Consider the following 13,338-nt stretch of genomic DNA (forward strand, 5'->3'; position numbering starts at 1 on the left):
GGCGTACCGGACAAGCCAGAAACGAGCTCTGGGGGGGATCATGGGCCTGTCATCGATGTCTAGTTTTTTTTATTTTTTTTATGTAATAAATCATTTTGACAGTTACGGTCATAAAAAGTCATTCATAAACCTTTTTAAGATTAAGATTTACTTATTTTACTTTACTTAATTGACTTATTTACTAGAAAGCTAAGTGTTTGTTTCTTGGGCTTCGGGAATGTGACTGGAAAAAGCGCCTCTGGCCTTTCAATACTGATTGAAAGTGAAGGGGATATCGGTTAATAAATGTAGTGGTCAAGGCTCTGACGGCGCCGGTGGAATGGGTAGAGTTTACCCTGGTGTTCAAACGCGGAATTCACATCGAGAGCCTAATGCTTCTATAGTATGAGTTTTAGTTTAGAAAAACAATCTCTCCGCAAAAGAGACAGTTACAGGGACGGTAAACAGAGCTTGATTGACGTAGCAACAACAGAAAAACTGTCCAGAAGAGAGCGGTGCTTCAAATACTGCAATTCTGTAGCCTAACATCTTTAATTCAACCTCAATTTATCCTCAAGACGACTTTATATTTTTCCTAATTGTTAGGCTATCTGATGTGTAATGTTCATACAAAGTTTATAAATACCACCGAAAGAGCAGCTAAATACGGTATATAGCTGTAGATAGTAGGCTACACTGTATACTCAAACAATCTCTAGTAAACTGGTGTTTTGAGGGTGAACTGACTGAATTATTTGACATTGATAGACTGGTTTTACGCACAATTTTCCATCCAAGCTGGGAGAGATTGCGGGAGGAGGGCTCATTGTTCGTCCTGCAGTATCAGCTAGGCTGTACAGGCTAGTTGTATATGTAAAAACAATGAATTGGTAGCTGATTATGCGGTTGCATCGAATATAAATGTTACAATCTGCAATGTTTGACATTTCCAACTTTAATTACTGAACAAGTAACCAGCCCGCTAGCCAGCTGCAGACACCGTGTGTAACTTGGTGAAATGTTTGACTTGACATGAGAAAATGACGACTACATAGGCCTACCAATAAACATTTATTCATTAGCTAAAGCTAAGCTGTAGGCTACATGCCTTGGTGTCATCTATTCGATTTGCAGACAATTCTATTGAAATGACGTGGAATACCATGTTGATTCAACCAATGTGTGCCCAGTGGGTCATATTTCTGGTTAAAAAAAAATGTGGCTTGCTCATGATAGACTTTATTAAATATCACTTGTGGTAGCAGCAGATTTTCCCGACTGAGCTGATATGACCGTTGTTCAAACAATCTTCTCGGGATAGATTCCCCTCACACCACTCTCTCAACAGATATAAAAGCTAAATAACACCTCTCTTGGTTTTTATACAGTTTATTTTCAAAAACGGAGTGAACAAATCAGAAAACATATCCAGTACATTTATCAAGCAATAATTTAATACGTTTTTTTATTTTTTATTTTAAATCACATTTGTTGAAATGCGATGTCACATCATTGTTCATTGCATACCAACAATGTAACATTGGCCAACAGAACAGCCAGGATCAGTACAATCTCAGGACAGTTGGAGAAACAGCTACAGTGGGTTTCTCACTCAACGCAATCTTACAGTACAATGACTTCAATTAAGTTACAGAACATGGTAACACGTATAAATAAAGACCAAAACATCCTCTACATACAGTACAGTATAGTAAACAGTACTCTTGATGACAATACAATGCTGTCCACTGGTATTGTTCACAGTTTATAGGCACAATCTGATAACTGTCATTTCCAGAAATTAAATAATTGAGAAAAAAAAAACTCAGTGACAGTTAGATTGTCAACCACCAACCCCACAAGTGCAGGGGCTAGCAGCACTTGGGACTGGGAATTAAAGGTTTGGTCTTTCATTTCTTGAGGTACACACAGGTTGTTTTCAGTCACATACATCAACAACAACAGTGCATTCGACTAACATAGGTTGAAACATGCCAACAGTCATCGTGTTGTCACAGAGTTATCATGGCCTGATGCAGTGCATCCTTGTTGAGTGACACCAACAATCTTAGGTTGTCTAAACACTCTTGGGAGAGAGCATGAGTCTGGTCTCCCTCTCTACACCCATGGGTTAGAGGAGCATGAGTCTGGTCTCCCTCTCTACACTCCTGGGTCAGAGGAGCATGAGTCTGGTCTCCCTCTCTACACTCCTGGGTCAGAGGAGCATGAGTCTGGTCTCCCTCTCTACAATCCTGGGCCAGAGGAGCATGAGTCTGGTCTCCCTCAACCAGGGTAGACGTGTTCCCAGATGGAGAAGGGTCATCCATTGACTGGGTGGAGTCATTCACAGATAGGAGGTGACCAACAACTGAAAGAGAGGAGTCATTGTCAATACAGGCGTGATTAATAGTCTCAGATAAGGTTGGGTGGGAATGGTCATTCTCTGAGTGGGCAGGATCACTCAGAGAATGGTCCTCTTGCGAGGAGGCGTGGCCATTTGTGAGCTCGGCTGTCAGGGATTGGTCCATTGGCTCTTCCTCAGGGCCCTCAGGGTTGATCCTCAGCAGCTGATTGGCTGGCTCCTCTAGGCCTTGGCTGGTTCTCAGCAGTTGATTGGCCAGAGCCAGAGCACAGCGGGCGGTCAGGGAAGGTGTGTACTTATTGAAGGCGTAGTCGGCCAGAGTGAGCTCACACACCCTAAGAGCCAATCTGCTGACCCTCTTTCTCCTCTTCTCTTCCTCATCCTTATCCTCAGGCAGCCTATGGCTAACGTTGCTGACTCCGTCCCCGCACGTATGCCGGCCAGCCAGGCTGTGATTGGTGTAGAAGTCCAGGAAGAAGGCCATGGTTGGTGCAGCCAGGCGGAAGTTGAGGCGGAGCAGGATGAGACATTCCAGGTTACACAGCTGTTCTCTGGAGAACGCATCACAACACAGAGACAGGAGCTGGCTGATCCGAGGAGAAAACACCTCCACCTGAATAAAACAGAACATATTGAAAAGGAGGAGAGAGAGGGAGAGAGAGAGAGAGAGAGAGAGAGAGAGAGAGAGAGAGAGGGAGAGATAGAGAGAGAATGAGAGAGAGAGAGAGAGAGGGAGAGAGAGAGAGAGGGAGAGATAGAGAGAGAATGAGAGAGAGAGAGAGAGAGAGAGAGAGAGAGGGTGAGAGAGAGAGAGAGAGAGAGAGAGGGTGAGAGAGAGAGAGAGAGAGAGAGAACAAGTTACACACACCATGACAGGAAGGGTTTATTTCCAAAACACTATATCGGTTCACCAGAAAATATTGTTTATTGTTGTTTCGTGTGTGTAAAATATTACTGTTATCAGATTTTTTCGTAATAGATTTTAGGTGTGTATTTTCTATTTATTTTATATATCCATTGTTTAGCTGGAATGGCATGTCCGTATTCTGTATATTTGACTGTGATATGTGGATGTCTCTGGCCAAGATCATGTGCTAAATTAGTAAGAATGGCCAATATAAATATTTTACAAACAGTTTGTAGCGGGGTGCGTAATTGGCAGCAGAGAAGTCAGGCGCAGGAGAGCAGAACTGAGTGATAACCGGAGATTTATTAAGCAAAACCAACGGCATCCAGAACAACAAGATAAATGGGCACAAAAATAACCCGTCGTGCGCTCACGGGGAACGTGCACAAGCACTACAATAAACAATCCCACACAAAGACATGGGGAGGGGGAACAGAGGGTTTAAATACACAACAAGTAATTGAGGGAGTTGAAACCAGGTATGAGGAAAAACAAGACAAAACACATGGAAAATGAAAAGTGGATCGATGATGGCTAGAAGACCGACGACGCCGAGCGCCGAGTGCCGACCGAACAAGGTAGGGGACCTGACTTCGGCGGAAGTCGTGACAACAGAGCTCATATTATTGTATTGACTCATAAAAAAATGTGTATAAATATTGATGTCACAAATGTATAATGTATAAAGTTTTGCAAAAAAACTAAAACATGATCACCATCAAGTGATTTTAAACAAATACCTGGACATGCCTGTCATTGAACAACCCCCATGTCATGATTAGATAGTAAAAATAAAACACACCATTCTATCTGATAAGTTTTTTTTTTAAACAATAAAAGCTAATTTACCCTAATTTCTGAAAACGGGCTACATACCACTTTTGGAAATAAACTTTCCATTAAACAGAGTATTCCCTAAAACATTAATTCATCTTACTCTCAGAGCATCAAAATTAAATTGACTGACTCCCTCCCGGAATAGTCAACATATCTATCACCTGTTTACAGGCGAGCAGCAGGGCGGTGACCCCCAGTAGCTGGAAGCAGTCAGCAGCCACGGGGGTGGAAACCAGGAAGCGATCCATGATGTTGACCGCCAGGCTGTAACACTCAAAGGACAGACGCAGGTATCTGTGTACGGGGATGAGCCAGCTGACGAGCTTACACCGTGACTCGGCTGTCACCTGGAAAACACACGCATAAACAACTCTGTTAGACAATCACTAATTGGCAGATGATAAAACACACCTACGTTGTACTTGGTGGCAAGTACAATGCTGTATTTAAATATTACAGTACATCTACTGTAATATTAAATACGGTATCAAATAAAGAACCGTGCAATGACACACAGTACGTTACCGTAAAATTGACTGTATTATACTGTAAAATAGTAAATGCTACAGTAATCGGAATGAATGGATGAAAGAATAAAGGAAATTCATTGAGGGGAGCGGTTAGTATTTTACAGTATTTTACTGTAATTACAAGAGATTGGTGCAAGCAGGTTGGCTTCTAGGTGTTTACACATTACAGCATAAACACAGAGACTTCCAGACTGACAGCGACTACGGGGCAAAACAGACCAAAAGCACAAAGCAAAATGCTCAACAATTTAATGTTTAAAAACTAGCTGACACTCCATTCTGTCCCCTATACAAATTGATGGGGCACTATAACCACATATGAGAGAAATTGGTACAGCATTTTCACTCACTGGTGCGCAACAAATATAGCCTCTTGCAAGGCGGGCCTCAAAATATGTTAGCGAGCCAGAAACAACAATACCATGCGCCCGCTAGTGGTCAAAAGGGTTTTGGCTCTCCAAAAATATGGTACTGTACCGTATTCTGTGGGGTGAAATTACAGTACCATTCGAAATACATACATTTTCCCACAATGCACCATCATTTACAGTATGCGGCATTAATAAAATGTTCCTTTTTTAATTTATTTTACTGTTGACAATACCTCAGATGACCATACAAATGACAGTTTTCCGTTAAAGTGTAGAACTAAACTACTGTAATACATGTCACATATTGAGGTTATAGGGTTAAATGAGAACTGATTAAATATTGGCGGGTCTATTCTCAAACCTGGGTTGAGATAAGCCGAAGACAAATGTCCATTTCTCACAAAATGAACAATAAACTGCAGTATGAACCTGTTGCTTCCATACCTGCGGTTGTCGAGACAAACAGTTGACTGGATGAAACTGCGGCTCTTTGAGTTTCTGTATGTGATAACCAATCTCGCCGTAGTGTTGATACCAATTAAACAACAGTCTGTTGTTGGAATTCCCTGGTGTCAGCGCGTCTTCAACTGTTACCGGACACCGATTTCTCCGAACCGGCGATGGGGTCCGGGTCGGAGATAGAAAGTCCTCTTCGAAACCAGAGTCGGACAGTTTAGAAATGATGTTTTGCTTTCTGACCCTCTCCGCCCGCGGTCTCCGCTCAGGGGTGCACGAAGTCTCCTCGCTTTGGTCTCCGTGTGCGGATACATTCTCCCTTGATGGAGATTGAGAACCGTTGTTCATTTTCCTCCGTTTGCACATTCTGTTCGAGGTTTCGCCAGTTTGCGTAAATGACACCATTTTATCCATCTGTGTCAAGCTCTGTAACTAGGCTAAAATGTCACCTATTTCGGAAATGTATCCGATACCTCTCTCCGGTGACTGCATTGATATCGCAGTGTTCACTTGTCATTGGTGGGCTGAGGAGTTCCCTGTAATGACGTGTTTTCGCGGTGTGTCCACGCGCTCAAACACCTCTCCAACTGCGAGCTTTTGTGCGCCTTGTGGGGGGTTGCCATAGGAACGGATGCTGAGTGTGTTTGTTGCCCCCCACGAGGGCTGAGCGGCTGTGCGAGTGGCGCGCGAGGCCCGGGTAAATGGCCCTCCTAAGGGGTCGTCAGGCTCAGACATAGTTGATGCTACGGATTTACTCGGGGTTCTTCAAGGCACCTACTTCAATTTACACATGAATTACTATATGGGCCTAAACTGTATGACATTTTCTTCTCACGTCTTGTCATTTCATGCCCGGCAGGTTTGTCTTAGAATAACCGTTACAGTTTAAGCAAACCAAGCTCTTCAGGGGGAGGGAAATATGCCTTTCTTTAGCATCTAGCTCAGAGATGGGTAATTCTGATGGGGTGGGGACCACCAAAAAATATGAACTCATCAGGAGGGGCCACAGTGGCTGATGGTGTGTTTACCCACATCCTTACCCACATATACAAATTAGAGCCCCCCCCCCCCCCCCCCCCCCCCCCCCCCCCCCACACATTGAAAGGAAAACATTTTAGCAGCCCCTCCCCCCTCTTGACAGTGGAGATAAAACACTTTTTGAGTTAATTTAATGCAATTTTCTAAAAAAAAATCTCCATGGGGCATAGTGCAGTGGGCGGCAGGGTAGCCTAGTGGTTAGAGCGTTGGACTAGTAACCGAAAGGTTGCTAGATCAAATCCCTGAGCTAACAAGGTAAAAATCTGTTGTTCTGCCCCCTGAACAGGCAGTTAACCCACTGTTCCTAGACCGTCATTGAAAATAAGACTTTGTTCTTAAGGTCAAGGTACATTTTATAAAAAAGAGAAGATTTTACAATTTTAAAGCAATTTTTGCTACAATTCTACACGTTTTGCTTTGGGCAGAGAGAACATTTATAACACATTTCCTGCTATTCTACACGTTTTGGCAAAAGGTTGGAGAGAAAGGTTTGCATATTATATCTGATCCATTCTATCATTGGTGCTTAAACATATTGTTCATCAGTGGTGATTAGAGCATATACATCTTGGTGTGGCAAAATTAAAGCACGTGGGACGCATGCCAACAAAGCCACTACACAACACAACACTAAACAATACATTCACTTGCACTATAATGGTGATGAACGGTGCCCACAAACTGTTAGGGTCTACATAAAGCTGTTCCAACAGCAGTCCAAACACCTTACCAGTGCTACTGTACACCTGGCTTTCAGTGAAATGTACAACGACAGAATTCAGAACATGGGCCGTTCTTACAATGTTCTCCCTGTACACCAAGACAGAACCGTAGGATAAATAAAGGGGGCATTTAAGCAGACTCTTACGATATTCGATGATAACATTTCTCTAAAACAGGTTATAGGCTACATGTGCACCACCAAGTCAGAACAGTAGGGGAAATTATTAGGGTGAGGCACATGGGCTACTAACAGCTTACTACACAACATACACTTAGTATTACTTTCTTAGCTACAGTATACAAATCTCCCTGGCATATTACATCATTTATAGAGCAGCATTCAATACATTTTTGGACACCTTGTTGTGCTGTGCTCACTTGAACAGGAAGGTGTAGCGGCGGTTTGGCATCAAAGTCTGTCATTCTCTGGATTTATGCTGCTTTCAAGACAACTGGGAACCCGAAAAAAAAGACTGAATCATGATATTGTCAGTGATCTTCAGATCGTAGCTCTAGAAAGAGGCCCAAGTTCCCAATTTACAATTCTGAGTTGGGATAAAAGTTCAAAACGTATTTTCCCAGTCGTAGCTCATTTTTCCGCAAGTTCCCAGTTGTCTTGAACTCACAGTTAGCCACTGATTCCTCCCAAACCACTCATTGTTGAATTTGCGATTTCTAACTTGTTGTGTAATGTTTATGTCTAATGGCCGATGAGCACCGATACGTTTTATCTATAATTTCTCTTCATTATTTATTTTCATATGACAAGGATTGAAAAGGATTTGCCAGTAGATTGTTGACTTGATTCATGATGATGATGATGATGATGATGACTGCTAGCTAAGATTTTGAAAGTATGATGTTGTCCAATCAAAGCTACTGTAGATATCACGTGATTTGACGTCATTTTATCTGTGGCCAATGACCTTGAGCCTTCTTGGATGGGCACTTCTAATGTAACTCTATGGCAGCACCCAAGGGGCTAGAATTTACCCTTAGACTTGGTGGTGACGCAATGTCCCCATGAGTGACAGGACTGGCTTGCCCCACCACCACCACAGAAAGCACTGAGCTAGGTTGAAACACCTGCATTTTGGAGCTGCCTTACTCAAGAAAACAAAAAAAGAGACCATGTTTTATTGCGGCATTATCAACTCAAGGATATGTATATATATTTTTTTACATTGTTTGCAAACTGATATGTGACACGTATTAATACCAAAATAACATGCAAAACAGGCAAGCCCTGAATGACAGGTCGCCACTGTTTAAAATGTTGCTTTTATTTAACTAGTCAGTTAAGAACAAATTCTTATTTACAATGATGGCCTACACCGCACCAATTGTGTGCCCCCCTATGAGACTCCCAATCACAGCTTGGATTCGACCCAGGGTGTCTGTAGTGATGCCTCAAGCACTGAGATGCAGTGCCTTAGCCCGCTGTGATACAGCCAGGATTCGACCCAGGGTGTCTGTAGTGACGCCTCAAGCACTGAGATGCAGTGCCTTAGACCTTTGCGCCACTCAGGAGCCATGTTGTTCATTTATGTAATACTTCATATATATTGCTTTGGCAACAGTGGCAACCACCTATTCATGCCAAAAAACACTTATTAAGCTGAATTTAATTGAAAGAGTGTGAGAGAAGAGAGAGGGAGCGATAGAGAGAGAGAGGGAGAGAGAGGAGAGAGAGGAGAGAGAGGAGAGAGAGAGAGAGAGAGGGAGAGAGAGAGAGAGAGGAGGTATAGATAGATAGAAGAGAGAGATAGAGAGAGAGAGGGAGATAGAAAGAGAGGAGAGAGAGAGAGAGAGAGAGAGAAAGAGAGGGAGAGAGAGAGAGAGAGAGAGAGAGAGAGAGAGAGAGAGGGAGAGAGAGAGAGAGAGGAGGTATAGATAGATAGAGAGAGAGCGAGGGAGATAGAAAGAGAGGGGAGAGAGAGAGAAAGAGAGGGAGAGAGGAGATATAGGAGGTATAGATAGATAGAAGAGAGAGAGAGAGATAGAGAGAGGAGGTATAGATAGATAGAAGAGTGAGATAGAGAGAGAGAGAGAGAGAGAGAGAGAGAGGGGAGCGAGAGAGGAGGTATAGATAGATAGGAGAGAGAGAGAGAGAGAAAGAGAGGGAGAAAGAGAGAGAGAAAGAGGAAGAGAGAGAGAGAGAGAGAGAGAGGAGAGGAGGTATAGATAGATAGAAGAGAGAGATAGAGAGAGAGGGAGAGAGAGAGAGAGAGGGAGGTTACCTCATCCTTTCCAATGGACCATAGTGCCCAGATACCCACTGCTTTGGACCAAACATTGTCGGTGAGCAAGATTTGACAATAATATGGTGCAGTCAATGTTCTATGGGGAAAGGACCCTCTGCTGCTGCTAGCAATAATGCTAAGTTCATATAGAACGACTGAGCCAATCATATTCCAACTGTCAGATGTCTAAGCAACAGTCTTCCAACATTCTCATACGGTCACACATTCTACGCCCTCTCTCAATTTCTACTGTACTGTGTTGTTGTCAAACTCCAATCATTAAAACAACTCCTTTAGACGTGGATCAAATGAGAGAGCTAGTGATGAGCAGAGTAGACACACACACACACACAAGTCAGTACTTATTGAGGTGGAGGAGGGCCTGAAGGCAGGGAGACAGTTCCTCATTAGAGCCATGTAATCACCCAGCATCCTTTACTCCTCTCCACTGTGTGTGTGTGTTGGCTCAGTAGTCTCTACATGGCAGAATAAAGTAGAGAGAAGACCTGCCAATCTACATCTCAATCACTCCCTCCCTCCCTCCCTGTTGCACCAGAGTGTTTGTGAAAGGGGGGGATACCTTGTCAGTTGTACAACTGAATGTATTCAACTGAAATGTGTCTTCCGCATTTAACCCAACCCCTCTGAATCAGAGAGGTGCGTGGGAGGGGGGACGCGGGCTTCCTTGCTCAGGGGCAGAACGACAGATTTTTATCTTGTCTGCTCGAGGATTTGATCCAGCAACCTTTCGGTTACTGGCCAAACGCTCTAACCGTGTGGGTGTGAGTGTGTGTTTTGTGTGAGTGTGTTTGTGTATTCCCGTGAGCAAGGGTACCTTATGTGGATTGTTATTGTGTCCATTCTCTCTGGATAAGACAGTGGTTTAGTAGGACCTTCATGAAACACAGTACATAGGCAGATTTATGATCTTCCTATATCACAGTAGTAACATAATGTGCCAACAGGTGGCAGTACATCATTCCACAACGCAGAACAACAACTGTCAATAACTGTCAGAGTACCACAGACCCTCTACTAAGCCCTGTGTGGATGCTGGGACTACAGTGGAATGGGTTCACTGACCAGCCATGGCAGAGTCGCCTAGTCACGTGATCTTCACTGACCAGTCATGGCAGAGTAGCCCAGTCACGTGATTTTCACTGACCAGTCATGGCAGAGTAGCCCAGTCACGTGATTTTCACTGACCAGTCATGGCAGAGTAGCCCGGTCACGTGATCTTCACTGACCAGTCATGGCAGAGTAGCCCAGTCACGTGATCTTCACTGACCAGCCATGGCAGAGTAGCCCGGTGACGTGATCTTCACTGATCAGTCATGGCAGAGTAGCCCGGTCACGTGATCTTCACTGACCAGTCATGGCAGAGTAGCCCAGTCACGTGATCTTCACTGACCAGTCATGGCAGAGTATCCCAGTCACGTGATCTTCACTGACCAGTCATGGCAGAGTAGCCCGGTCACGTGATCTTCACTGACCAGTCATGGCAGAGTAGCCTAGTTACGTGATCTTCACTGACCAGTCATGGCAGAGTAGCCCAGTCACGTGATTTTCACTGACCAGTCATGGCAGAGTAGCCCGGTCATGTGATCTTCACTGACCAGTCATGGCAGAGTAGCCCGGTCACGTGATCTTCACTGACCAGTCATGGCAGAGTAGCCCAGTCACATGATCTTCACTGACCAGTCATGGCAGAGTAGCCCGGTCACGTGAACTTCACTGACCAGTCATGGCAGAGTAGCCTAGTCACGTGATCTTCACTGACCAGTAATGGCAGAGTAGCCTAGTCACGTGATCTTCACTGACCAGTCATGGCAGAGTAGCCCGGTCACGTGATCTTCACTGACCAGTCATCGCAGAGTAGCCCGGTCACATGATCTTCACTGACCAGTCATGGCAGAGTAGCCCGGTCACGTGATCTTCACTGACCAGTCATGGCAGAGTAGCCCGGTCACGTGATCTTCACTGATCAGTCATGGCAGAGTAGCCCAGTCACGTGATCTTCACTGACCAGTCATGGCAGAGTAGCCCAGTAACGTGATCTTCACTGACCAGTCATGGCAGAGTAGCCCGGTCACGTGATCTTCACTGATCAGTCATGGCAGAGTAGCCCAGTCACGTGATCTTCACTGACCAGTCATGGCAGAGTAGCCCAGTCACGTGATCTTCACTGACCAGTCATGGCAGAGTAGCCCAGTCACATGACCTTCACTGACCAGTCATGGCAGAGTAGCCCGGTCACGTGATCTTCACTGACCAGTCATGGCAGAGTAGCCCAGTCATGTGATCTTGATAAGTGGTCTGTACGGTCGGTGTTGATAAGTTGTCTGTGTTGATGAGTGGTCTGTGTTGATAAGTGGTCTGTGTTGAAAAGTGGTCGGTGTTGATAAGTGGTCTGTACGGTCTGTGTTGATAAGTGGTCTGTGTTGATAAGTGGTCTGTACGGTCTGTGTTGATAAGTGGTCCTTATGGTCTGTGTTGATAAGTGGTCTGTGTTGATAAGTGGTCTGTATGGTCTGTGTTGATAAATGGTCCTTATGGTCTGTGTTGATAAGTGGTCTGTGTTGATAAGTGGTCTGTACAGTCTGTGTTGATAAGTGGTCTGTACGGTCTGTGTTGATAAGTGGTCTGTACGGTCTGTGTTGATAAGTGGTCTGTACGGTCTGTGTTGATAAGTGGTCTGTACGGTCGGTGTTGATAAGTGGTCTGTGTTGATGAGTGGTCTGTGTTGATAAGTGGTCTGTGTTGATAAGTGGTCCGTGTGGTCGGTGTTGATAAGAGTCTGTACGGTCTGTGTCGATATGTGATCTGTGTTTATAAGTGGTCTGTACGGTCTGGGTTGATAAGTGGTATGTGTTACAAAGTGGTCTGTATGGTCTGTGTTGATAAGTGGTCTGTGTTGATAAGTGGTCTGTACGGTCGGTGTTGATAAGTGGTCTGTACGGTCTGTGTTGATAAGTGGTCGGTGTTGATAAGTGGTCCTTATGGTCTGTGTTGATAAGTGGTCCTTATGGTCTGTGTTGATAAGTGGTCTGTACGGTCTGTATTGATAAGTGGTATGTGTTGATAAGTGGTCTGTATGGTCTGTGTTGATAAGTGGTCTGTGTTGATAAGTGGTCTGTACGGTCGGTGTTAATAAGTGGTCTGTACGGTCTGTGTTGATAAGTTGTCTGTACGGTCTGTGTTGATAAGTGGTCTGTGTTGATGAGTGGTCTTTACGGTCTGTGTTGATAAGTGGTCCTTATGGTCTGTGTTGATAAGTGGTCTGTGTTGATAAGTGGTCTGTACGGTCTGTGTTGATAAGTGGTCTGTACGGTCTGTGTTGATAAGTGGTCCTTATGGTCTGTGTTGATAAGTGGTCTGTACGTTGTGTGTTGATAAGTGGTCCTTATGGTCTCTGTTGATAAGTGGTCTCTGTTGATAAGTGGTCTGTGTTGATAAGTGGTCTGTGTTGATAAGTGGTCTTTATGGTCGGTGTTGATAAGTGGTCTGTGTTGATAAGTGGTCCTTATGGTCGGTGTTGTTAAGTTGTCTGTACGGTCTGTGTTGATAAGTGGTCTGTGTTGATGAGTGGTCTTTACGGTCTGTGTTGATAAGTGGTCCTTATGGTCTCTGTTGATAAGTGGTCTCTGTTGATAAGTGGTCTGTGTTGATAAGTGGTCTGTGTTGATAAGTGGTCCTTATGGTCGGTGTTGATAAGTGGTCTGTACGGTCTGTGTTGATAAGTTGTCTGTGTTGATAAGTGGTCTGTGTTGATAAGTGGACCTTATGGTCGGTGTTGATAAGTGGTCCTTATGGTCTGTGTTGATAAGTGGTCGGTGTTGATAAGTGGTCTGTGTTGATAAGTGGTCCTTATGGTCGGTGTTGATAAGTGGTC

At 44.3% G+C, this 13,338-nt stretch overlaps 1 protein-coding gene across 1 annotated transcript; it reads right to left on the bottom strand.

Moving 5' to 3' along the window:
- Window positions 1–1,360: 1,360 nt before the first annotated feature.
- On the bottom strand, window positions 1,361–5,906 carry LOC110525073 (cyclin-O). Its single transcript, XM_036979243.1, has 3 exons — window positions 5,431–5,906; window positions 4,247–4,432; window positions 1,361–2,954 (listed from the first exon to the last, which is right to left on the bottom strand). Exons 1-3 carry the CDS (start codon window positions 5,854–5,856, stop codon window positions 1,992–1,994), a joined length of 1,575 nt encoding a protein of 524 aa, XP_036835138.1. The 5' UTR covers window positions 5,857–5,906; the 3' UTR covers window positions 1,361–1,991.
- Between the last annotated feature and the right edge of the window lie 7,432 nt (window positions 5,907–13,338).

The sequence above is a fragment of the Oncorhynchus mykiss genome, chromosome 6 (assembly GCF_013265735.2).
Source record: "Oncorhynchus mykiss isolate Arlee chromosome 6, USDA_OmykA_1.1, whole genome shotgun sequence".
Lineage (NCBI taxonomy): Eukaryota > Metazoa > Chordata > Actinopteri > Salmoniformes > Salmonidae > Oncorhynchus > Oncorhynchus mykiss.

Coding starts and splice junctions, on each gene's coding strand:
- LOC110525073 (XM_036979243.1), bottom strand. CDS start 5,856: ATGGATAAAATGGTGTCATTTACGCAAACTGGCGAAACCTCGAACAGA. Junction 4,433..5,430: donor GTTTGTCTCGACAACCGCAG/GTATGGAAGCAA, acceptor TGTGTTTTCCAG/GTGACAGCCGAGTCACGGTG. Junction 2,955..4,246: donor TGCTGCTCGCCTGTAAACAG/GTGATAGATATG, acceptor TGTTTTATTCAG/GTGGAGGTGTTTTCTCCTCG.